Source organism: Carlito syrichta, unplaced genomic scaffold, assembly GCF_000164805.1.
Source record: "Carlito syrichta isolate Samal-C Ts95f unplaced genomic scaffold, Tarsius_syrichta-2.0.1 Scaffold305619, whole genome shotgun sequence".
Lineage (NCBI taxonomy): Eukaryota > Metazoa > Chordata > Mammalia > Primates > Tarsiidae > Carlito > Carlito syrichta.
This window is the reverse complement of record NW_007249715.1, coordinates 345,247-369,896: the sequence shown is the minus strand read 5'-3', so window position 1 is coordinate 369,896 and position 24,650 is coordinate 345,247. Positions and strand designations below refer to the sequence as shown.

The window sequence follows — 24,650 nt, the reverse complement described above, 5'->3', positions numbered from 1 at the left end:
CAGGGGATATGTGGCAATAGTTGGAGATGTGCTCAGTTCGTGACTGAGGAAGGGGTGCTCCTGGCATCTAGTGGGTAGAGGTCAGGGGCGGTGCTGAACAGCTTGTGTCCAGCACAGCGCCACAGCACTGAGTGACAGCCCATGGTATCAGTCATGCCAAGACTGAGAAACCCTGGCCTGTGCATGTAGAAATCAGCAAGATACTAATGTGCACACTCTTTTTATAACCAAATGGTATATACAGCATACACCGTGCCACTCCCTGTTGCCTTTACATTTTAAAACCAAACAGCGGAGGCCTGGGCGAGAGGATTGCCTGAGCTCAGGAATTCAAGACCAGCCTGGGCAACTTAGTGAGACTTTGTTTCTACAATAAATAAAAAAAAAATAAGCCAGGCATGGTAGCGCATGCCTATAGTTCCAGCTACTTGGAAGGCTGAGGCGGAAGGATCGCCAGAGCCCAGCAGGTCAAGGTTGAGAGCGTGCCACTGCACCCCAGCCTAGGAGGCAGAGTGAGACTCCAACTCAAAACCAAAGCAAAACAAAACCAGCAGGTGTGTCTACGCCAGCTTTGCAAGGCAATCTTCAATGCCCTGGCCCCTAAAGCCTTCCTCGAGCGTTAGGTAACAGGGCAGGGTGGCAGGACCAGCTGAGACAGCCCAGGGCCTTCTTGTCTTGCACCCTGGCCTAGCTGGGGCTACCTCTGGCTCGTGTGGCTTTTCTTTCCCAGTTTCCACATCTGCCAGTGCTGCCGTGGAATTCCAGTGACTAAAACCCACTGCAGGGCTCAGCTCTTTCCCTTAATGGAATCTCCGTGTAGCAGCCCTTTGCCAAGTCCTTAATTGGAACAGAACTCCCCAGCCCCTTCTTCCTGTATAGCTGCAGTTTTGAGACGGTGCCTTCTAGTCTTACCATGATGGAATTGGACACTGAAATGCTGTGGACGGAAGGAGTGTGTTGGTTTGGCTGTTCCTCCCCATGCCCTTTAGCTGGATTTGGCTTCAGTCAGCCATGAGGGACAGTCTCTCATTAATACACTTCCTTCCGAGGAAGAACAGCCGGCCAAATAGACAATAGTCTGAAGGAGAGGCCACCCTCGACGAACACTGGCTGGTTTCTGTTAAATGTGACCCATTCTTTGGATTTTGCATTGTAGGAGTTGCTACTCAGTGCAGGACTTATGTAGCTCAGCCTGGCTGTTTCAGGTGGGGAAGAAAGAGGTTGAAAGAGTGCACGCTTTCATGCAAATCCCGTTTCTTCTTTTCCACCAGGTCTTCTTAATTATACATCATGCACCACTGGTGAACTCGCTAGCTGAAGTCATTCTGAATGGTGATCTGTCTGAGATGTATGCTAAGACTGAACAGGATGTTCAGCGGAGTTCTGTAAGTCATTAGCTTTGGGGCTGGTTTTTGACCTTGATAAGAAATCATTGCTCGTTTTACGAATCTGTGTTTCTCTAAAATCAGAAACTAACATTCTGCCTATACAACAGTGATGATGTGTAAACTGGTCTATGATTCAAGGACCCTAATCCAAGTCTTGAAATACATCCCCAGGAAAATCTGGGGTCAGGTACTAATAGTGGTTCAAATCGATTGCAAGTTATTAAACATGGAATTGTGCCGCTCTGGGCCTCAGATTACATATCAGGGAGACACTGTTATTGGGACAGAATGGGAGAATGCCTCATCTATGGTACTAATGTTTACAGAGTTTGATCACTGAACTTCTATGAATGATGCCGGCCCCCGGTGAGGGCAGTAGGGAGCGGAGGGGACTGTGGCAGATTGGGGAGCATATGCCTCCTTTGTAAGCAGCTGCTGTTCCAGCCTAGGCTGTAGCTATTCTGCAGGAATATGGAAGCAGTGTTGCCAGGTTTTCTCATCTTTTCAGAGAAGCTAGATCTGCGTTTTTTTGTACAGTCTCTCTAGTTTTAGTTGATCGCCAACTCTTGGACTTGTGGTCTGAGGACCCTTGGAGTGGATTTTTTGTACTCTGCGGAAGGAAAATACCCGACAGCCAGTGCTGTGAAGTCTCATGAGGCTATCCCAGCTTGTCCCCTGTGTCTTTCTGCCCTCCCTCCTTCAATCCTGCTCATAGGCCCTGAACTCCAGCTGCCTCAGTCCCAGTCCAACTCACTTTCCTCTGCATGCCCTGTGTTTCTGCTTCTGTGCCTGTGCCCTCACCACACCTGCAGCCCAAGACCCTTGTGCCTGATTCCCTCCTGGGAAAGACCTTGCCCATCTAAGCTCCTCATGGCCAGCATCGCTTCTGTCTTTGTGTTGGCTGCAGCCTGGGCTTGGCACACGTGTCTGAGGCAAGCTAGCGTGCTTCATACAAAGACTTTTTCATAAGGGTTCTGTCTCTGCAGCCAGGAGCCCAGGCAGTAGCCACGCTGGTGAAAGGGCAGGCTCACCCTAGGGCAGAGCTGCTGCCACACCTGGTTGAGTGGGTGGAGTATGACCCTGTGGAGGAAAGGCCGCCACTGTACCGAGTACAATCACAAGGGACCCCTGCCCTTCTGGTGTTCTTGGTGTGTGGTGGTCTGGCCAGGCCTTCTTTTGCTCTTCAAGGGAGCCTCTGAAAAGCTTTCCAGAAACTTTGTGTCCTTTGTGTCCTTGGTGGTGGTGGCATAGTGCAGTGGAATTGAATGGGACCTTTCCACGGCGCCTGTCTGGCTGATCCCTTTCTTGATTTATTCAACAATGTTCATCAAGCCCCTTCTTTGGGCTGTACATCTTGCTAGTTCTGGGAATATACAGAATCACAAATAGTCGCTGTCACATGGGAGCTTGGAGAGACGGTAGAGAGACAGACATGGATCAAACATGCTAATACATGTACTGTCCCAAGTCATGTAGTACTCTAAAGGGAAGAGGATTTAACCTGGAGGTAATGGATGATATGTCAAACAGAAAGATTCTCCTAGTGGTCTTTCCCAAGGCAACACATGGTCTGGAAAATGCATAGCTGACTCAGTGTGTATGGGCAGGAGCTATTTCTTTGCAGCTTTTGTAAACCAGCTTTTGCTAGATGGATGTGTGTGTAAAGAATGCTGAGTCAGCAGAACCAGCGGGCCTCCAATCTGAGCTGTGAATACCCTGTCAGCTGGATGACCTTGGACCCGTTTAGAAAACAGAGGGGCTAGGCCTGGCATTCCACCGCTTAGGGAGGCTGAGGCAAGAGGATTGCTTGAGCCCAGGGGTTTGAGGCCCGCCTGGGCAACGTAGACCTCATTTCCACAAAAATTTTTTAAAAAGTAGCTTTGAGCCGGGCTCGGTGGCTTAGCCTGTAATCCCACGCCTTTGGGAGGCTGAGGTGAGTGGATTGCCTGAGCCCGTGGGTTCGAGACCCGCCTGGGCAGCAAGACCTCATCTCTACAATAAATAAAAAAATCAGCCGGGCATGGTAGCACATGCCTGTAATTCTGGCTACTCGGAAGGGTGAGACGGAAGGATCGCCAGAGCCCAGCAGGTCGAGGCTGCGGTGACTGGGAGCGGCCACTGCCCTCCAGTTTGGGCAACAGAGTGAGACTCCAACTCAAAAAAAAAAAAAAAAATGTAGCTTTGTATGGTGGTGTGTGCCTGTAGTCCCAAGATACTTGGGAGTCTGAGGTGGGAGAGTCGCCTGAGCACAGGAGGCTGAGGCTGCAGTGAGCCATGATCATGCTTCTGCACTCCAGCCTGGGTGGCAGTGAGACCTTGATCCAAAAGAAAGAAATTGAGGCAAACAAGCCCAGCTGTGGAGGGCCGATGGGAGAATGGGAGAACATGTGTTTAAAGTGCTCATTGGGTGCCTGGCAGCTTGCACACTGACCCTCACGCCTGTTTGGTCTGGTCTGCACAGTGTTTTAAAGAAAATTTTATGAATTGCCACTATTACAATCTAGGGAGAAAATTGTGGATTTCTGGAATCTATTGAATAGCCAAAAAGATCTGGCCCCCGTTGTACACGTTTCTCCAGGAAACTTCGCAGAGGCTGCCCAGCCTCACAAGCATGTGGTTACCATGACATTTGCCTGGTCCCCACCTAGCCTGTTGCTGACTGACACTGCATTTACGTTAATAACAATTTGAAGGACACTGGATCCCTCTGGGCTCTGTCACGTGATTTCCAGACCCCAAGGTAGCTGTAGTGCCTTCATCAGAGACTGTCTTCCTGTAGGCACTCATTGCAGTGCTGGAGCTAGACTTAGTTTCTTAAGAGGTGAACCCAGAGATTGTTGGGGCTCTGGGTTTGCAGGGTTTTAAAAATGTGGTAAGAACACTAACATGAGATCTACCCTCTTAAGGGATTTTTACATGTATCATCAACATTGTTGTTGGCTATAAGCACCATGCTGTTCTGCAGATTTCTAGAACTCATTCATCTTGTATGACGGAAACTTTAGAAGTCTAGTGTGCTCTCCATTGTACCACAGAGCCACCTGCACAACTGACACTTTATATTCCTTGAACACAGCTCCTCACTCCCTCCCCAACCCTACCTCCTGCATGCACCATCTACCCTCAGAGTTTTACAGTTTTAGGTACCTCACAGGAGTGGAATTATACAGAATTTACCTTTCTGTCACTGACTCATTTCACTTAGCATAATATTCTCAAGGTTATTCCATGTTGTGGCATGTGTTGGAATTTGCTCCTTTGTTAAGGCTAAATGATTCCATTGTATGTATAGACCACGTATTCTTTATCTATTCATCCATCAATACGTAGTTTTTTTAATTGAAATTTTTTACTGAGATAATTATAAGTAAGAATAATACAAAGAGATTTCCCCCAGTTTCCTCCAAGGGCAGCATCTTGCAAAACTTTAGTATAGTATCACAAGTAGGATACAGACATTGATACATGGAATTTGCATTTTGAATGGAAGCAAATTGCAGAAGGTCACTGGCAACCTCTCAGCTTAGGATACATCGTTAGTTGAACCGTTTAGTGGGGGAGTGTGAGGAGACCTGTTTTTTCTCCCTGTGGCCTCTTTTTGGGATGAAGGTCCCACCTCTGTTGTGAAAGACACACAAACTGCCTTTGGGACACAGCTGCTGGTTGTGGTGAATGCCTGAACTGGAATTGAGACTCCTGTGTGGAGGGATCGCCAGTCACCTGTGAGTGTTGGCTGCCCACTGCTGGTCACTGCCTTTCCCCAGTGCAAGATCGAAGGTGGTTGTAATCTAATGACAACAGTTAACATTCAGGAAGAGCACACGGTGGATCCCACCTGTGACTTGCTTGATAGTCGTCCTGGTGAGATTTACCTTCCTTCCTTTGAGCAAGAACAGTCTCCTATTGTTTCCTGCCCAACTCGGATGTGGTTTGATCAAACTTGTTTTAAGTTTCTTGGTCTTTTTTAACCTACTTTCTCCTTCCCGTAATTTGTAGATAAGTTACTGGTATTGCCTCATTTTTACCAGCAGACCTTTCACAAAACCAAACCAAAATTGAAGAGAGGGAAGCAGATGGGGGAATCACAGTTACTTGAAAAGACTGTAATTTAGGGTTACATGGAAAAGCACATCAGCATGGTTAGATGGTGTCTCACTGAAATTCGTCTGTGCATTACAATCATATGGGTGCTGCTCAGGGACGAGTCTTGCTGTAATTCTAATGCAGAGCAGATCGTGTTTCTTGCCTGGGAAACAGAGTAGGAGAACACTAATTCAGAAACTGCTAACGTCGCACTGTTTTCATAAAGTGAACATATAAGATTAGAATTTGGGATATGCGTCATCACCTGTAGGTATTTTTCTTGAAGGAGTTTTTTTTGTCTTGGGTTTCTGTGGAAGCATTTCCTTGGTTTTTGCATCCGCTCATCCATTCCTTCGACAGAAATCTTGTGATCCTCATGCTGAGAGGTTAGGGGAGCCCAGGAAAGCCATGACCCCTGACCTCATGGGCTTCCCACCTCCTGAAAGGACAGGGGACCTAGTCTCGGAGACACCTGTGTGGCCTGTGCCATCACCAGGCTTGCCAGGATGCTCTGGGGGCGCCTGGTGCAGGAAGGAATGACTCATGGGCGAAGCAGTGGCAGAATCACAGGGGCTCTCGTGACATTCTCATAATGACTCGCGGAGTAGAAATCACTTCCCAACCTGCCCCTTGCATGCCACCATCTCTGTCTCAGTGGCGGGCTTTTGGGGAAGGAGTGGGTTGCTCTTGGTGCTGTTCCACATTCTGCCTCAAGAGGCAGCCTCACGGAGTGGAGGCTGGAGCCAGCCTCCCTGGGCTCCTCAAGTCCTGGCTCTTCATTTCACTGGGTGTTCCATGGTGTGACACTCCACCTTTCCAGGCTTTAGTTTCTCACCTCTCCAGTGAGAATAGTAAACATGGGGTCATGTGAGGAGTAAAAACTGCGTAGAGTGCGTATTCAAAGCTATTTTCTACACACATTGAGTGCATAAATATCGGGTGACATCTTTATGATGGTCTTAGCTCCTGAAGCTGTGTGGTGACCTTCTTCCTCATGGGGCCTCCCTCCCTGGACTGGTAAGCTGTGTCTGGACTGTGGCACCCCACAGGGAGGTGCCTCTGAGCAGACACCAGGGTGAAGTGTCTCAACGACCATAATGACGCAGACGGTACTGACATTAACCGTTGCCTCTGAGTGACAGTGGGCTGAACCCCCTGCACTCATTCCATGCCCTCCACTCAGGCGGATTCCGGTGTCTCTCTGGCAAGTGCACGTACTGAACTGTGCACATGCTTTCACATGGGCGGCTGGCTGGGGGTTCAGGGTCTAAGCATTCTGGGGCAGGGTAGGCTTGCTTATCCCCAAACAAGGATGTCGACTGTCTCTCTGAAGATACCAGTTTAGCCATTTGGGGGGGTCTCCAGATGATTCTCTTGGGATCCAGAAGAGCGAGTGCACACCTAAAGCACTAGCCACCTGTTTTTTGCATGACACCTGTCCTTCCTAGCAGCAGCAGGATCCCCTACTTAGCAGAGGACTCCACTGGGATGTGGTATGTGGAGCCAGTGGCTGAAGAAGGGGCAGCTCTACTCCTCTGAGCTGTGTACTTGCAGCCTCAGAGCGTTAATAATCACCTGTGTCCCAAGTTGCTGCTGCAGGACTTTCTTTCCAACCCGGGCTTGCAGCCACATTGCCCACGTGCTGACTATGTCAGGCAGGGTGGTGCCCCTCCTGGCCAGGATCAGAGCTCCCGAGTTTCTCGGTGACCCTAGCTGTCTTTCTGACCCTCAGCGAATCAGTGCTGATTCTGAGGCACACTCATTTTCCTTCCTGAAAGTGCTAACAGGCTTCTGGGAGAAGGTGGATTGTGAATATCAAGGAGGAAAAACTGACTTCTGTAAGTTAGGGACCTTGATCGACCCTGTCACAAACACTCCCACAAAAGAATCAGGACTCCATGTGTAGTCCCCTTCTGGTATGGCCACTGTGGTATATTCCTAATCCCCCAGTAGAATTACAGCTCCAAGTGCCACCCTTGCCTGCAGAAGTGTTGAATGTGGCAGCTCTGATTTCCATTTAAGAGGTTTTGACAGAATTCAGAGTGTAGCATGTTCTGTTATCAGGGAAGGCATGCTGTCTGAGAAACATTGCCTCCTGTCTCCTGGGGCAGAAGGTGAGCTAGCCAGCCGCAGGGTACGTAGTGTTGAGGCTGGAGGAGGGAGCAGCCTTCAGCCGGGGCTGCAAGTGACTAGACCCAAAGGCAGGGGTTCTGGTTCTGGGCCTGTGAACCAAAGAAGGGCAGGAGCCTTCAGAATGCCCATCTTGGAGGAGCCAACAGGGAAACACGGAGTGGGCAGAGAAGACAGAGGCAGAGGACAGATAGGGTAGAAGGCTTATGACTTAGACCCGAGCTTTTCTACATCTGCCCTGTCGCGTGGCACAGTAGGGGCTTAGGGCAGCCACTGGTCTGGAGACAGCCCTGTGATGTGAGGTGGTGTAACACCCTGTGCTAGACGGGGGCTTGCCCTAGCTGCATGGAGATGTTGGTGACTTCTCCAGGTTTCAGCTAAACTCAGGGAATGAGCATGGGGACAGATAATGAAGCTCCCACCGCTTCTGGTGTCTGTGCCCTGGGGTGTTAGTTTTTTTAACCAGACTGGCCTTTTTGGGCATTTGTGATTTTTAACAGACTTAGAGTTACTTGAAGTCAGGTCAGTATTATTTACTCATCTCTTCGACAAATGATGACTGGGTGTCTGCTACATGCCAGGCATTGTTCTAGACACTGGAGATACACCTGTGAACGAATAAAGACCCCCCCCCGACCTCCAGGAACTTCAGTCTCATGGGAAGAGACAGGAACAATAAAATAAACCCTGTGCACATTAGATGTGAGACGCTCCAGGCAACCAAGCACTGTGTCTCAAATAAGCAGTCTCATGGGAATCAACTGTGGTCAGCGCCATAGTTCTCAGACCAGGAAACTTGACTTTGCTCGCAGGTGCTTGCCTGATGGGAGGCTGGAGGCTGCATGTGAGTAAGAGGGGGCATTCTGCTCACTTCTCAGAGCCCCCTGCCCTTTCTGGGCACTCTAGCCAACTTGACGACAGCCAGGGGTGGGAGTTATTTATTTATGCCTGAGGGCAGCGCAGCTCCCATCCCAGGGGGCTTCCCTAGAGAGTTGAGTGGCACATCCTGGCTGACCTGAGATGACCTCTGGTCGTTGCTGGCTGGCTTGTGACCTCGCCCCAGGAGCCCCTCCTCAGGACAGAGTCCACAGCCTTTGCGCAAAGGGAAGAACATCTAATACCTTGCAGTCAACCCTAGTCACCCTCCTGGGCAACAGAACCAGACTCGTTTGTCCTGTCTGATGGGACTTTGTGCCTGCCGACCAGCTTCTCCCATCCCCCTGCCCAGTCTCTGGTCACCACCATCTACTCTCTCTACTTCTCTGAGATCAGCTTTGTTGAGATTCCACATAGGAGTGAGGTCATGCCAGGAGAGAGGTTTTTGAGTGTTCTCACCACAGAGAAATGGTACTACACAAGGCAGCCTGGAGATTGCTTTCCAAGAAGTTGTGGCCCCATCATGAAGGTACCTGCTACTGGCCTGAGTCAAGTGTGGGTTTGTGACCACATGAGGCCTTGAGCGCCGGGAGTCTGTTCTGATTCCAGAGAAACAGGCATTTCCTTGGTTTCTGCCTCTGCAGCTGCAGTGCCTCATGATTGGCCAGTTCGTGGAGAAGAATGCCATGTCCCCCTGTTGATGGAAGTGGCCTGTTACCTCTTCGTGTTCCCCACTCAATAGCTTTTATTTTTTCCGTTGAATTTGGTAGTATTACGAAGTTGCCTCCCTGATGTCAGCCTGCACTGTGTGTTCTGGATGCGTGTTTGGGCTTTGGTTCAGCACCCTGCATGGCTCAGGGTTTGCAACATGTGTCCCTCTACATCAGCACATGATTGCCTTGCTTTGTAATGAGAATGGACTTGCTCCGCCCCACTGATCTGCCCAGCTTCCCTTCGCAGGCACTCATAAAGCCCTGAGCTACAGTGCTGTCGGCTACAGTGGGTGTCACTGGGCCTCTGTGACCTCCTGTGACTTTTGACCTCTGTGTATGTGAGATAAAAATACAAAGTGATTATACACTGTGGATGGCCATATCATTGGCCAGAGGGCCGCCTCCTGAGCGCTGTGTACACTGTCACTGAGCTTTTGTTCCACAGAGCCATTTGCTTGTCTGATGAGTGTGATGTTGACATGGCTTAGCCTTTATGTGAGTCCTTTGGGAGGCTGGCCCAGCGTTGGGAGGCACAGCAAGTGCTTGTGGAAGGGAGGCTATTTGAGCTGTGCAGCAGAATGATTGTTCATGTGGGCCCTGGAGCTTGGCTCCTCCTGGGTCCAAATCCTGGCTCTACCTCTCTCTGGCCCTGCCCTATTTGGTTATTTGGCAGATAAAGTAAGATAATGTATGTAACATGCTCAGAGCACGCTAGGCATACTTCAAGTGCTCATGAGAGTCTGGAGGCTGTTAATACCTGGAAAGAGTGACAAGTGCATGTACCATCTCTTGGCAACTCCCAGCAGCCCTGTGAGGGAGGTACTGATGTGATGCCCACTGATGGATGTGGAAACCGAGGCCCACAGAGGAGAGGACCAGAACTCAAGCCAGTGGGTGGGACCCCGGACCCATGGCCCACCCTTGCATTTGCCCCACACTTTGCCAGTCCCGATCCCCAAGGCTAGAGACTGGGAAGGCTGCCCAGGACCCAGGAGCACATTAAGGGAGGCTGAGACCAGTCCGTCAGCAAACCAGAAGGCCAGCGAACGGGAAACTGCCAGGAGCTTAGGGGTCAAGTTTAAAACAAGTGATTGTTTTTTAAAAGTTATTCACTTCCCAGCCATCTCTTCCATCCTCGTGATCTATTTGCCAAGGGTTGAAGGTCAATAACGATTTCTCCAGTGCCCCTTTGTGCTAGGCATTTTGCCTTCAGGATCCCACTCTAGCTCCTGTGGCCTGTGTTGTGCCTATTGATGTCCCTGTTTTACAGATGAGGAAACTGAGGCCCGTGTGGTCAGGGTCACTTGGCACATAAATGGTCTGAGATTTGGCTAGGTCTGCTCTGGGCACACAGGGCATGTTTTGTTTTGTTTTGTTTTTAACGTAACATGGCCTGCCTCTTTCCTTAAGGGAAAGCCTTTCTCCTGCTTCTCAGACCCCACCCCTGGGCAGTGCTGTCTGAGGAAGCACCCTCAGTAGGTGAGTGGGCTGGGCCTAGGACAGCCTGAAAGGGTATTCCTAGCCTGTTTGTCACAACAACTCCTGCAGTCCAGACAGAATCCCTCTGCTTCCCTTACCTGCCCCCTCTGGTCACTGGTGTTTCCTTCCTCTGTTCTCAACCAGATTTCTTTCCAGGATGTCCTGCTTGGTACCCTCACGTCCCCTTTTCCAGTCACTCATCAGCTACTGCTTTCTCCCCTCCCCTTTGTACTCCAAGTAGGCACTCAGAAGCCCACTCAATAGATTGCACCCACAGGGCGTTGAGGCAGGGGCTCCCTAACATCTCCTCCAAGGTTGTAAGCATGAAGAACCCCTTTGTGAGCTGCACATTACAGCACCTGGCTGGAGAGGCTGCCGGCTGGCCTAGGACTGCCATCCTGACTTCCTGGGAAGTCCAACAGTGTGCATCTGCCCCTATCTAGAAAGCTGGCCACTTTGTGTCTGAGTCACAGCTGTCACCAAGCACCAGCTCCAGGTGACCTAGGCCTTAACAGAGATAAAGGGTGACCGGCCTCTTCAGCACACCTAGCAAGCAGGCTCTTGCTGGGGCTCTGAACTGGCCTTCCTACAGTCTCCTCTTCTTCCCAAGTGTCCTTGTTGACGTTCATGACTCAGACCAGTCATTCCCTCCTCTGCGAAGCTCTCCTAAGCTTCCCATGCCTCTCAGGCCTGGCACAGTTCCCTTCCCTTCCTCCGTGCCACTGACACTCCTGCGTGAACCCACAGTGTCTGCATGGGTTGCGCAACCGCACACGTGAGATTCACTGGGATTCACCGTCCCTGGACTGTGCTGTGGGTTCTGAGAGGCGTGGCCTGTGGCTTCCTGCCCTTGCCCAGCACTCTACACTTCAGTACTCAGAGAATGAATGAGGCAGTCCTCTGTGACTCCAGTGAAACAGCTCCGCCGCGTGTTTAATTCACTCCTACCTTGTATTTAGGGCATTATGACAATCTGACTTCATTGAAAATTCTCTAGGTAAACTTCTTTTAAATCGAGGAGTTATATAAATACAGTTCAGTGCATATGAGTATAGCCATCTTAGATGCACTGTATTTGATGATTTTGTACACAAGGTTATACTCACATACAATTTGGGTCAAGATAGAAAACATTTTTAGCATCCCATGAAGCTCCGCCTCAGTCTAGAACTCATGCCCCCCACCCTCATCCAAGGGAATCACCATTTTGACTTCTAAAGGTATCTTCTTAAAGTTTCATTTTTTTAAAAAATTGATGAAATAGACATATCACAAAATTTACCATCTTAACTACTTTTAAGTGTACAGTTCCATGATATTAAGTACTTAATACATTCTTTAAGGGTTTTTTTGCATATAAATGGCACTGGTAATGCTTTCTTGGGGTAAAACAATGAATGATCTAGAAGCAGATAGAGCAGAAAGTGAAAGTTCCTCCAACCTCAGTGTCTTCCTCAGAGGAACCACTATTTTCAGTTTGTGTCTCCTCCAACCCTTTGTCTATGTATTTTCATCTGTCAACACAGAAATACATGGTATACATATATGTGAACATTTTAGCCCTGTAGTTTTGTTTTTTTTAATCATAAGCTGAAGCATTGATTGCTCGATTGATGGCTGCTTGCTTTTTCACGTGCAGCTTGTGGCCAGGTCTTTCTGAGCTAGTGTACCCAGACCTGGCAGAGGACATTCTGTTTGGCATCTGTCCCTTCAGTTATATACCTTGCCTCCTTCACCCAGGCATCCAGGCCTGGCTTGTTCGAATCCTCTCTCCCCAACCCTGTTGCCACCCTGGTAGAGCCTGCTCTCAGATCCCCCATTCCCTGAAATTCAGCCTTAGTTGTCACTAATCTCTGGGAAGTCCCTTTCCCTGGAGCCTTAGGTGGTGGATGCCAGGCATCACCAACCAGCAAGCAGGCACAGGCACCTTAGGGAGTAGTTAAGCTCTGGGCACCCCTGAAATCTCATTGCAGGCCTTCAGCTGGCCCAGACTCCAGGAGCCAGCCCCAGATCCCAGCCACAGAGCCCAGGGCCCCTCATGAGGTGCCTGGCAGAGCCACTGTAGCCAGCAGGAGGCCCTTTCCCTCCTGTAGCCTGGGCTCAGGCACCAGGAGATAGCCCTTGGTGAAACCTGAACCTGTGGCAGTCAGATGATGTGACCATTGTCTGAAGAATTCTTTTCTCTTTAAGGGCAGATAGCCTGAAGCCCTTCTGCTGCCTCTCTCTGCAGTGGGTGCCTCTGCTGGTGTTGGTCTCGTGAACCTTGTCCTTCAGGTGTACTGAGTTCAGCTCCTGAGTGCATGGGGCTTCTTTTCTTTGTTCCTCCTCCTTTTTTCCTTCTTCCTTTGGATGCAACCTGGGACAGGTTTGCATTGTGCAGCGTGTGCCACTTAGCAGCAATTGGTCAACCCCCGCGCCCCCCCCCCCCCCCCCCCGCTTGCTCAAGGCATGGTGTTTTGAGTGCAATGGAGAGGGCAGGGACAGGCACCTCTCATCTGGGGGCCTCAGTCTGGAGCACCTGGATTGTCATGTAACATGAACGTTCCTGCGAGGCTATGAGCCAGGATTGTGACAGAAGCAGCAATCATGGTCACAGATCTCTACCCTCCTTCCCACCATGTTCTTCCAGCTTCTCCATGCTAACTATGGTGTTTTCATGTTGTTAGCATTAAGGAAAAAAAATCAGGTTTTTAAAATGTAGAATAAGGCAAGGCGCAGTGGCTCACACCTGTAATCCCAGCACTTTGGGAGGCTGAGGCAGGAGGATTGCTTGAGCCTAGGAATTTGAGACCAGCCTAGGCAACATAGTGAGACCTTGTCTCTACAAAACATCAAAAAATTAACTGGGTGTGGTACTGTCTGCCTGTAGTCCTACCTGTTCAGGAGGCTGAGGTGGGAGGATTGCCTGAGCCCACAGGTTGAGGCTGTGGTGATCCCTGATCATGCCACACTGTACTCCAGCCTGGGTGACAGAGTGAAACACTGATTCAAAAAAAAAAAAGGAAAGAAAATATGTAATTGTTAATAATCCCAATGTCTAATTAATTCCTGTTGAAATTTTTTAAAGTTAATATATGTGCATGATTAGAAACTTGAAACCAAACAGAAAGGTATAAAATGAAAAAACTTAAGTGTTCGTGTGTGAGTGTGCACACACGGTGCTACTATTGCCTTTTTCTTTTCCCCAGGAATGAAATGCCAGTATGTTCTTAGGTATCTTTCCTGGAAAAGTTGTATTTACACTGTCCTGTGTAGCCTTTGAAAAGCTTTACCTGCAAGATTCCCTACTATGTGTTCTGTTCTTGCTTTTTCATCCTGGAGCTGTGTCTGCATCAGTCCAGCTAGGAGTAAAAAGACCTCAGTCTTTCTACCATCTCCGTGAATTCCCACCCTGTGAACAGATAGACCATAATTACCTAACCGCTCCCCTATGGATGGACATTTAGGTTATTTCCAGCTGCTTATTGGATGGTTACATTATAAAGGTTTGAAATTTCCCCAGTAAGCATGCCCCGCCCCCAACACCTGATAATCGAGAAAGGCAGATTCCTTTGGAAAATTTTGTAATTCATTCTTACAGTTGAATTTTTTTTTTTTTGGATGTAGGCAGGAAAAAGAAGGTAACTGTCATGTGTCAGATGCTTACTGTTTTTCCAAGTTCTATAGAAACTTTATATCCATGATTTATTTTGTTTCTAGGAGGCCAGAATTGTTCTCCCCATGTTTAGACGAGGAACTTGCGGTGCAGAGAGCCCCACAGTCCTCAAAGTCTCAGCTAGGCTGGGGTTCAGGCCACTCTGACCTCCCCAGGCAGTGCTTTGTTTCACTTCCTCAGTTCTATGTATATGAGTCCACACAGAGCTTAGGGGGTTTCTGCATCCATCTGTGTGAATTTGTGATTGTATCTTCTAACTACGGGGTGTTTTGCTCTGTGTTTAGTCTCCGTTTTCTGATTCTGAAAGCTTTGATTGTGGCATACTCTAAAATTCACTGGGAATGAGTGCAGATGAAGGCAGCAAGTCACTACATCTTGGGTCCCTAACTTCCCAGGTTCAGGTTCTTCAGAAGAAGATGCAGGTGTCCAGGTGGCACTCAGCCCCCACATCCTAAGTGGGCCCTGATGGATGCTATCTGTCAGGCAGAGCTCAGAAGGCTCTATCCCTGGGCTCTCAGTGGTTGGCTTCTATAACACACTATCTGGGTTTCCTGGATGGGAGAATCATGTCTCAATGTATCTGTCATTTTTTTTTGTGGTTGAATTAATTCAAAGTGGATAAATAAAAATTAATGTTTGGATTTGGATGCTAATTGAGCCTTCAGTTAGGTTTTGTTTTGAGTGTTATTGAAATTAATCTGTGTCCCTTGAGTACATTCCACTTATTGGCAAGGTATGGTGGCCCCCAGAATATAATTGGTGGTTATACATAAATTCAGATGGATAATCCATATCAAGATAATGGAAAAGTTTATTTTAAACTTTTTTTCAAAAATGACAAGATGATGTCTGAACATTATCCAGACTTTAGAAAGAGAAAAGCACTTTGATCAAAATCCCGCTCCAAACAAACCCATTTTCTTTTGTCTTTTCCTCTTTTCTAGACTGGTCCATTTCTACGTTTATACTCTCTAGAAAGTATTAAATATAGAGCTGAGCTCGAGCTCCTGGTGAAACGCTGTTTATTTTAGGAAGAACTTTGACTTTAGAGCTGGGCAACTCCAGTTCACATTCTGACTCTGCAGCTCAGTAGCAGTGTGACAGTGGGCAAGTTACCAAACCCTTCTGCACCTCAGTTTCCTCAGCTATAAAATGGGACTGATAGTTCCTATGTATCATGGTTGTTACAGAGACTGAGATACAGCAATACGGGACACAGGCCTTTTATCATTCTCTTTGAAGCCTTTGACTTCTCTGGGGAAAAGCTTCTTTCTTCCTTCGGGGCGAGCTGATCTTTGACTAGGCTCTGACTCGAAAGGAACCCAGCATTTGGCTACACCCAGAGCGCCTTGCTTTTTCTCTTTTTTTTTTTTTTTGAGTTGGAGTCTCACTCTGTTGCCCAGACTAGAGGGCAGTGGCCGCTCCCGGCCACCGCAGCCTCGACCTGTTGGGCTCCGGCGATCCTTCCGCCTCAGCCTTCTGAGTAGCCAGAATTACAGGCACGCGCTACCACGCCTGGCTGATTTTTGATTTTGATTTTGATTTATTGTAGAGATGAGGTCTCCCTAGCCCATGAGCAGGACTGTGTGAGCCCTCAGTCTCTTTGGTTGTTTATTTTTATAATAGCAAGTCATGCTGGTGTTCTATTTCCTATAGTGATACACAGTTTCTTTTAAAATGAACTTCTTTGAGTTATGATTAATAAAAATATTAGCGTGCTGTCGCTAAGGCAGATTGTGTGAGATCCCAGCTCTGCCACCTCCTGGCTGTGTGGCCTTGGGCAGAATGCTGTTATCTCTGCCCTTCTGTTTCTTCATCTGCAGATTGAGGATGACACAGTAATATCTTGTGGGGCTGCTGTAAAGTTCAAGTGAGATCATGTAGTCAGAGCCCTTAAACAGCATCGGGCATGTGGAAAGTACCATGAAAGTGTTCATCACAAGTGTTTTCCTTACATGGACAGCTAAGATTCGGGGGGCACAGTCCAACCCTTCTGAATTAGGATGGTGGGCACTGTTGTTTTAATTATTTAATAATAACAGTGGTATTAATAATAGGCATCATAATAGATCAAGAGGCAGCTTTTTTTTTTGTTTTGGAGATTAATTTCTCAGGATAGAAACTCTTGGATAGCTTGTAGCTTCCAGCGAAGTTCCAACATTCAAGTTCACGTGTTGCCTCTGTTCCATGTTTCCAGGCCAAGCCCAGCATTCGGTGCTTCATTAAACCCACCGAGACGCTTGAGCGCTCCCTGGAAATGAACAAGCACAAGGGCAAGAGGCGGGTGCAAAAGAGACCCAACTACAAAAACGTTGGGGAAGAAGAAGATGAGGAGAAAGGGCCCACTGAGGATGCCCAAGAAGACGCCGAGAAGGCTAAAGGTACAGAGGGTAGTTCAAAAGGCATCAAGACGAGTGGGGAGAGTGAAGGTGAGTGTTCCCATGAACTTTGCCCTGCGCCCGCGTGGGAGGCTGCGTCTGTGCCCTCCGCTCCTCACTTTTGCCCCTGTGTATCCAGTGGGTACTTTGTTCCTTCCTGATATGGGTGTACCTCATTTTACACAGTTCAGCCACGCAGCAGCAGCTGTGGGCCCAGTTACATGCAGCTCAAGCCTAGTCGGATGGGCGACCTGGAGCCGGATTTCCTCATCTGAAAAACGAGGGAGACAAGTAGTGCCCACTTCATAGTGTTTTTATGACAGTTAAATGAATGAATCCATGCAGCATGCCCAGAACGGTGGCTAGCCTGTGTTACATGCCATATAAGTGCTGCTGCTGCTGCCGCCACTGCTGTCACTGTTGGGAGTATCATCATCTTTATCCTGACAGCTGTTGTAATTCTTCCTGATAACCTGGGATTATGATGTGTGTCTAGTGCACTGTGGGAAGAAAGGGAGTTGTGTTTAATGAAATTATATGCTTTTAGGCCAGGCATGGTGGCTCATGCCTGTAATCTCAACACTTTGGGAAGCCGAGGCGGGAGGATCACTTGAGGCCTGGAACTCGAGACCAGCCTGGGCAACATGATGAGACCACGCCTCTACCAAAAAAGAAAAAGAAAAAGAAATAATATGCTTTTAAATAGAGTATGTTTTGCGGGAATCAAATATAATTCCCTCAGTTCTTACATTTAGATTTCTTAATGTCCTGTCTATTTAGAGTGAGGTGCACTTGTGTGTGGTACATGAGTACTTGATAAGCAGAATCATTCATTCCTCTTTCTGCCCTTCTTGGGAATGATTCTGGTTGATTTTTCACCTCCCTCTCGTTTAGGTGCTAAAACCTTCTTGAACTAGAGAGTATTTATTTACTCTGGGATTAAGCACACTGGAACTGTCCAGTTGCTTGTGTCATGGGCCAGGCTCACAGCCACACAGATGGGGTATCTGGCTGAGACCCTGGGCACTAGAGCCAGGGGTGGGGTGGGGAATGGATAATGGGAACCTTGATACTTACTTGGTAAAGGTGGGGTGGAGGGAAGGTCTGACCACACCTCCTGGAACGAACTTGGTCTCTCCTTAGCAGCCTGGCTGTGGTCTGCTGTGGGTGTGGGGGCCACTTCCTGTGAGCCTTCCTCTGGGGCTCTGAGCTTATGGTGGCTTCTCTGAAGCTAGTTCTCCCTAGCCCATGAGCAGGACTGTGTGAGCCCTCAGGCTAGGGTGTCTGAAGCTGTAACACAGAGCCACCCACTGAATCAGTGACTGTGAACTCATTTGCCTTTGGGGGTCTCATGCCATCTGCAGCAGAACACACCCTGCCTCCACCCCACTGGCCCCTTCACTATTTTCTTGGCAGTTATCAGTGAATGCCAAGATCACATTTCTTTCTTTTTTCTTTTATTTTAGAAGCAGGATCTCGCTATGTTGCCCAGGCTGGTCTCAAACTCCTGGGCTCAAGCGATCGGCCTGCCTCAGCCTTCCAAAATGCTGGGATTTCAGGCGTGAGCCATCATGCCTGGCCTTACATTTCAATAAGTGTAACCAGACTCACTCTGTGGTATCAGCTGGACTTCTTTTTAAGGCTGAGATCTCTAGCTTACTTTCATTTCTGTTTAAAGTGTGGAGTAAGCATTTTGGTTTATTCTTTTTTGACCTGGGAAGCGTTTGCCAGCAAATGTCATTTGGTGGGGAGGTGAGGGCCAGCAAAAGGTAAGCCATACTAATTTGTTTATTGGGGTCATTTTGATAATGCTGTGTTGTTAATGCAGAAGAAAATTGTCTGCCTAAAGCCTAGAGCTAGTTCTTCTGTAGTCACACTGGGGAAACATGGACAGCTTCACCTCTTTTTGTACACTGTGTTCTTGTCGGTTTTGTTTTGGAAAGATGCTACCTCTTTTGTTCCAGTCCTTTTAAGGGATGCTGTCTAACCAGGCCTCTGCCATGACTAACAGTGGTGTGGACCAGTCAGGCTTGGCCCCAAAAGCACATCACATTAGTCATCCTGGTGCAGGGGGCATCTAGGCCAGCCGGACTGCTTGGGTTGAGTGGGGGCCCTAGACGCTGAGCCAGCTGCCCTGTGCAAGGCACAAGAACAATTCTTACCAGCCTCCAGAGGTTTGTTCCTGGTAGTCACTCAACTGGATTGCACCAGACAGGACCCAGGAATCTCCTGAGGCTTTGCTGGACAGTTGGTACTGACTTCAGGGTATGGTCAAGCCTAGGTCTCAGTGACCCCCCCCGGCAACTTTGGCACCCTCCTAATTTCCTGACTACAGTAGTCATTCCAGAATATAGTGTGCCTGCCATTGTGTCTCTCAGCTTGCCACAAATAAATGCAACTTCTGAAGGCCGATCCTGCCGGTCAGCTGCAGTTGTAATCTGGAGCTTTCTGAATTGTATATTTGATCTCTTAGTTACTCTTACTCTGGAAGGCACGGTTGGTGGGTGTTCTCTCCTTAGACTAATCGGTGTTTGGGTGAAACTGCACAGCTACCAACTTCTGTGACTTGGAAAGATGTCAGGCACTTTTCCTCATTCGCATTGCAAACCGGAGAGCAGTTTAGATGCAGAAGGTGCTAGAAGGTGGGAAACTGCCTCGTGGTCTGTCTCGGCATCTAGACTTACTGCGTGCCTTGGGTGGTCCCCTCAAGAACTGGACCTCACTGTCCCCATCTGGAAATTATGAATATAGAAAATACAATTCATGCATCAAGCTTTTTTTCAAAAATGAAGATACACTGGTACTTGTGCTGCAAGACTTAGAAATCCAACTCAGACTGGCTTCAGCAGAAAGGGCGCTTCCTGTTCGTGTTCCCAGGCAGCGTGGGTGGAGCTGGGCCCAGGTGTGGCTCCAGGCTCGCGTCCTGCCAGCTCGGCCACGAAACAGAGAGGAGCTTCTCCTTCCCAGAGGCTGTTGCGGAAGTCCTGGGGCCGGTGCTTGTTGGTATTATGGGCCTGGCTTGGGTCTGTGCCCCTCAAAGATGTTCTGGGAGCCGGGCTCGGTGGCTCAGCCTGTAATCCTGTGCCTTTGGGAGGCTGAGGTGAGTGGATTGCCTGAGCCCGCAGTTTCAAGACCTGCCTGGGCAGGTGAGACCTCATCTCTACAATAAATCAAAAAATTAGCTGGGTGTGGTAGCGCGTGCCTGTAGTTCCAGCTACTTGGAAGGCTGAGGCGGAAGGATCGCCTGATCCCAGCAGGTCGAGGCTGTGGTGGCCAGGAGCGGCCACTGCACTCCAGTCTGGGCGACAGTGAGACTCCAACTCAAAAAAAAAAAAAAAAGATGTTCTGGGCTGTTTGGCCAGACCTGGGTTATGAGTCTACCCTGTGGTGACTCCCTTAGTAAAAAATGCGGTGCGTTTATCGGAAGCAGGGGACATTGATGCTGGGCCTCTGGGAATGGCAGACTCTCCCCCAGAACACCACATTACATTTCTGGCACCCTATCTCCCTGGGCCATCTTGTCCCTTCCTGTTTTGAGGTAGACGTGTGGCTGTTTTCTCCGCCACATGATTTCTTCTCTGGAAAATTTATTTTATTGTCCCTAGATCTAGAGGCATGTCCCTAGATCTAGAGGCCTACAAATAGCAGACATGGGTGACTCCTAAGGAAAGAGACACTGGCACCCTGCCCTGCATTCCCTGCCACCCCCATTTTAGCAGTGAAATCATTACTCTAAAAGATGGGGTAAAACACCAGAGTAAGAAGGGCATGTGATCCTGGGGCAGTTTTGCCATGACCTGATTTGAATGTGGCATGAATGTGTTTTTTCACAAATGCAGCACCCAGAATTCACACCTCCTCCACATGTAAGCCCAGACAAGGAAGTTGTGTGAAATGAGTGTGCGCCCCCAGCTCATTCACTGCCATCCCCTGTTTGCGAGGAAATGTACTCTGGCTCAGGTCCTGAGTGATGAGTGACTCATTCTGAAACCAAGAAATCACAGGGCCCTAAATTTGCAGAAATTAAATTCTAAAAGGAAGAGAGAGATGGCGTAGTCCCTGGAGCCCAAGACACATCCACTCTGCCCAGGAAGCCAAGCGTCCTGGGGTGCATGCCCTTCAGATGGAAAGGACGGCCCTTCTCTTTTGAGATTTACTTAGAGCAGTAACTTAAGCAGACCTGGAATGAGAGGCAGAATCTTCCAAACTCCTCTCATGAAAGATAGGGCTGCTGTGTTGTTTCTTGTCTGTGGAAAAATCAGGCAGTGATCATGTGACCTGACCTTCAGAGCCTGCTACTTTCTTAGGATTCCAGGAAGGGCATGGGGGGAAGGCAGCAGTACTGACTTTGACCTCCAGGCCAGCTGGGGCTTGAGGCGTACCTGGGAGTTCAGAGCCCCTGTTTGCCTTGTTCTTTTTGCTATTTTGTGGAAGTCTTTACTGGAATGAAATGGAACCTGGCCTCATTTCTGGCTCCTCTTGGAAAACTGGAGCCAACCCCAGGTCAGGCAGCTCTGATGGGGCGAGCCAGGGCCTAAGTGTCAGGAGGTTGGGTTTGAGGCCCAGCCCTGTCTCGAGCAGCTGTCTGTCTCTGACCACATCATCACCTCTCTGCATTCCTCCACGTGTACAGGGCTCCATGATGCCCAGCCTTCTGTTTGTCGTGTATGAGAACATTCCGCTGGGCATTTAGCATGTGAGCAGGCAGTGGGCAAAGTAAGTCCTTAGGGAGCCCCTGAGCAGGTTGGGAGGACTCTGCTTGGGTACCCGATGAGCTTCTGTAGGGCCTGTTTCTCTGTTAATTTCTATAACTAGTACGTGAGGTGAGTGGAGTGTGTTGGTGTGTATATGTGTGAGTGAGAGAGTGAAATCATGGGAAGAGAGGGAGTGACAGGCCTAGGCACTGCTGTAGAGAAATGAGAGGCCATCAGCTTTTCATATGGGCTTAGCTGGGATAAGGAGGAGGTTTCAAGGGGCAATTGATCCTAAACCTCTGAAGAGCAACTTCCCGAAAACCATTCTGAATCTAATCTCCTGCTGTTCAGTAGAAGCTAATACAAAGCCCTGACACTCAGCACATACACTGTCTGTCATTGCGGGGGCTGTTTCCTTCTTGAAATTCCACCCCAGAGCCAGCCAGTGCCCTGCAGACTGTCCCTTGTTCCTTAGATAACCACACTGTCTCCCCTTCCCTTGGCCTTTCTTTGAAGGCCTGCTTATTCTTCTCTTCTGCCCTTTTGCCAGTCTGTCCTTGCTGTGATTGCTGCAGGATGGAGCACAGTGGGCAGCTGAGAAAAATCCTTGCATTTGTGAAGTCATAGACTGTGGGGAGGTCATGCTTGCCATTTCCCTGAAAGCTCTTCATTACCAGGTATTAATCAGATTAAGATGGACAGCATTCTGGGTGTGTTGGTGAATTCCAACTGTTATTTGAAAAATGAGTGTGTCAGAGTATTGGGAAAGCTCAAGGATTTGGCTAGAGTTGTCCTATCAGGAGTGGGAGAGTACTCCTGCCCTGCACCCAATCCTCTCAGCACAGCCACTTGCCTGGACAACAAGTCGAGAGATGTAGACTTTCCTGCCTTTAAAAAAATTGTAACATGATCTGAGTACTACATGTACTCACTCACAAGTGGACCCTGAACATTTATCATGCTACTATAAGAAAGGGATTGGCATTAGGGGGACACTCCTGGGCGTGGTGGGGACACATAACATCAATAAGGGTACCCAAACTCTTTACCTGTACAATGACCACTTATGTACCTAACCCTTAATTGTACCCCACATCTTTAAAATAAAACAAAATTTTTAAAATAAAAATTTTTAAATGTTCTACTGCAGAAAAAAAAATGTAGCATAAAAAACACACCTAACTTAAAATTGACCATCCGAATCATTTCAAGTGCACAGTTCAGTATGCTAAGTTCCCGCACATTGTTTTATAGCCACCACCAGCATCTATCTTCAAAACTCTCTTCATTTTTCATCTTGTAAAACTGGAACTTTGCCCATTAAACAACCCCCCATACCCCTGCAACTGCCATTCTATTTTCTGTCTTTCTGGCTCTAACTACCCTAGATATTCCATTTAGGTGGACGCACATTGTTTGTCTTTTGTGCCTGGCCTGGTTCACCTAGCATAATGTCTTCAAGATTCACTCATGTTGCAGTATGTGCCAGCATTTCCTTCCTTTTCAAGACTGAATAATAATTCCATTGTATGGGGAAACCACATTTTTTTATCCATTCCTTTGTTGACGAACACTTGGATTGCATCTACCTTTTGGTCATTGTGAATAAGGCAGCGATGAACATGGGTGTGCAAATCCTTTCCTGCCTTTGAGGCTTTTGTCAAGTTGACAGAGGCTGTTGAGGGTCGAGGTGGTGCCTACCAAAGCCAGAGAGTTGGAGATTCGGGTTCCTATTCCCAGCTTTGCAGCCTCACATGCTGCGTGCCTGTAAGCATGTTGCTCGACTCCCAGAGGCTTCCATTGTTAATGGATCATCCCTGCTACCAAGCCAGGTGCTGGAACATTGGCGATTATGGGCCACTGGCCCCGGTACCAATGCTGGGCAGGTGCTCATTCCCACAACATGGCATGGAACAGGGGCACCCGATCTCTCTGTGTCTAGATTAGGGCAGAGCCGCATTTCCCCTGCAGGACCTGGAGATGGTTTTCGGTGGCACAGAGTGGACCTTAAAGAACACAGTGAGACAGCCCATTTCCTGAGTGATAATATCGGTGCAGGAGTGGAGTAGGGTGGGTTGGACTGGGCTAGGAGGGGCCCTGGATGTTTGGTGTGATTAGTCTCTAATACTTTAATACCCCTCTGATGTTGTGAATCGCTCTTTCTGAATGCACACCACTGGACTTAGCTCCTTTTTGTTTATTTATCATGTCATGTTTTACAGCTGCTTTCTATTTATACTGGTTTTATACATATAGTCATTTTTCAGACCTTTTATTTGGAAATAATTCCTAATTTTCAAAAAGTTGCAAAAATAAAAATAATATGAGGATTACCCATTCAGCCTTTACCAGTTTCACCTTGTAGACTATTACGCGTTTGCTTTCCTGGGTGTGTTTCCTCTCTGCACACATGCCCTCCACACTTTTGGGAATGAGTCACATCCATCTTGCACCTTTCCTCCTGAAGCTGCCATGCACACTTGCTAAGATCGGGGTGTTCCCTCTCAGGAGCTTTCCTGCTGTCCATGTTCCAGTTGTGCCTGCTGGCCTGATAATGTCCTTTCCAGCGTAGTTTCCCTTCCAGTGCAAGATCTGTCCCAGGCTCGGGTAGTGCCTTGAATCGTCACATCTCTAGCCTCCTTTACTCTGGAACATTCCTGCAGCCTTTGTTTCTTTTTTGCAACATCTACTTTTTTTTTGAAGAATACAGACTCTCCTTCTTTGTTCTAATAAAATGTCCCTCATTTTGTCTTTGTCTGATGTGTCCTTGTGATTAGACTGAGGTTATGCAGTCTTGGCTGGTATATAATGTAGGTGATGTCACATCCTTCTTAGGGCGTCCTATCTGGAGGCACATGGTGTCCTTCTGCCACTCCTGGGGGCTGCTCATTTTTGTCACCTGCCTAAGGTGTCGCCCAGGTTCTCCAATGTGTCACTACTTCCCTTTTCTTTGCAAGTAAGTAGCAGTCCATGGGGAGACACTTTGAGCCCATGCAGATACCCTGCCCCCCCATTGATATTCCCCCTTAGATTTAGCATTTGCTGATGATTCTGCCTGATCCAGCCTTTACCACAATGGTCGTGACATGATGATTATCCAACTTCAGCATTCTCCCCACATTTAAAAGTTAGCCCTCGAGATTCCATGGTAAGCAAGATCTTCCCTGTCTTCTCATTTATCTCTCATTGGTATGGACTCGTGGATTCCCATTTTTAATGGGTTATATTGTATTACTGTATTTAATTATTTCAGT

At 48.3% G+C, this 24,650-nt stretch overlaps 1 protein-coding gene across 1 annotated transcript in view; it reads left to right on the top strand.

Moving 5' to 3' along the window:
• CLEC16A (C-type lectin domain containing 16A) overlaps positions 1-24,650 on the top strand; it is a 212,941-nt gene that overhangs the window by 32,392 nt on the left and 155,899 nt on the right. The window contains exons 10-11 of the mRNA XM_021714311.1: positions 1,272-1,385; positions 16,522-16,753. Coding sequence (XP_021569986.1) covers positions 1,272-1,385; positions 16,522-16,753 — 346 coding nt within the window. The remainder of the gene's footprint in view (positions 1-1,271; positions 1,386-16,521; positions 16,754-24,650) is intronic.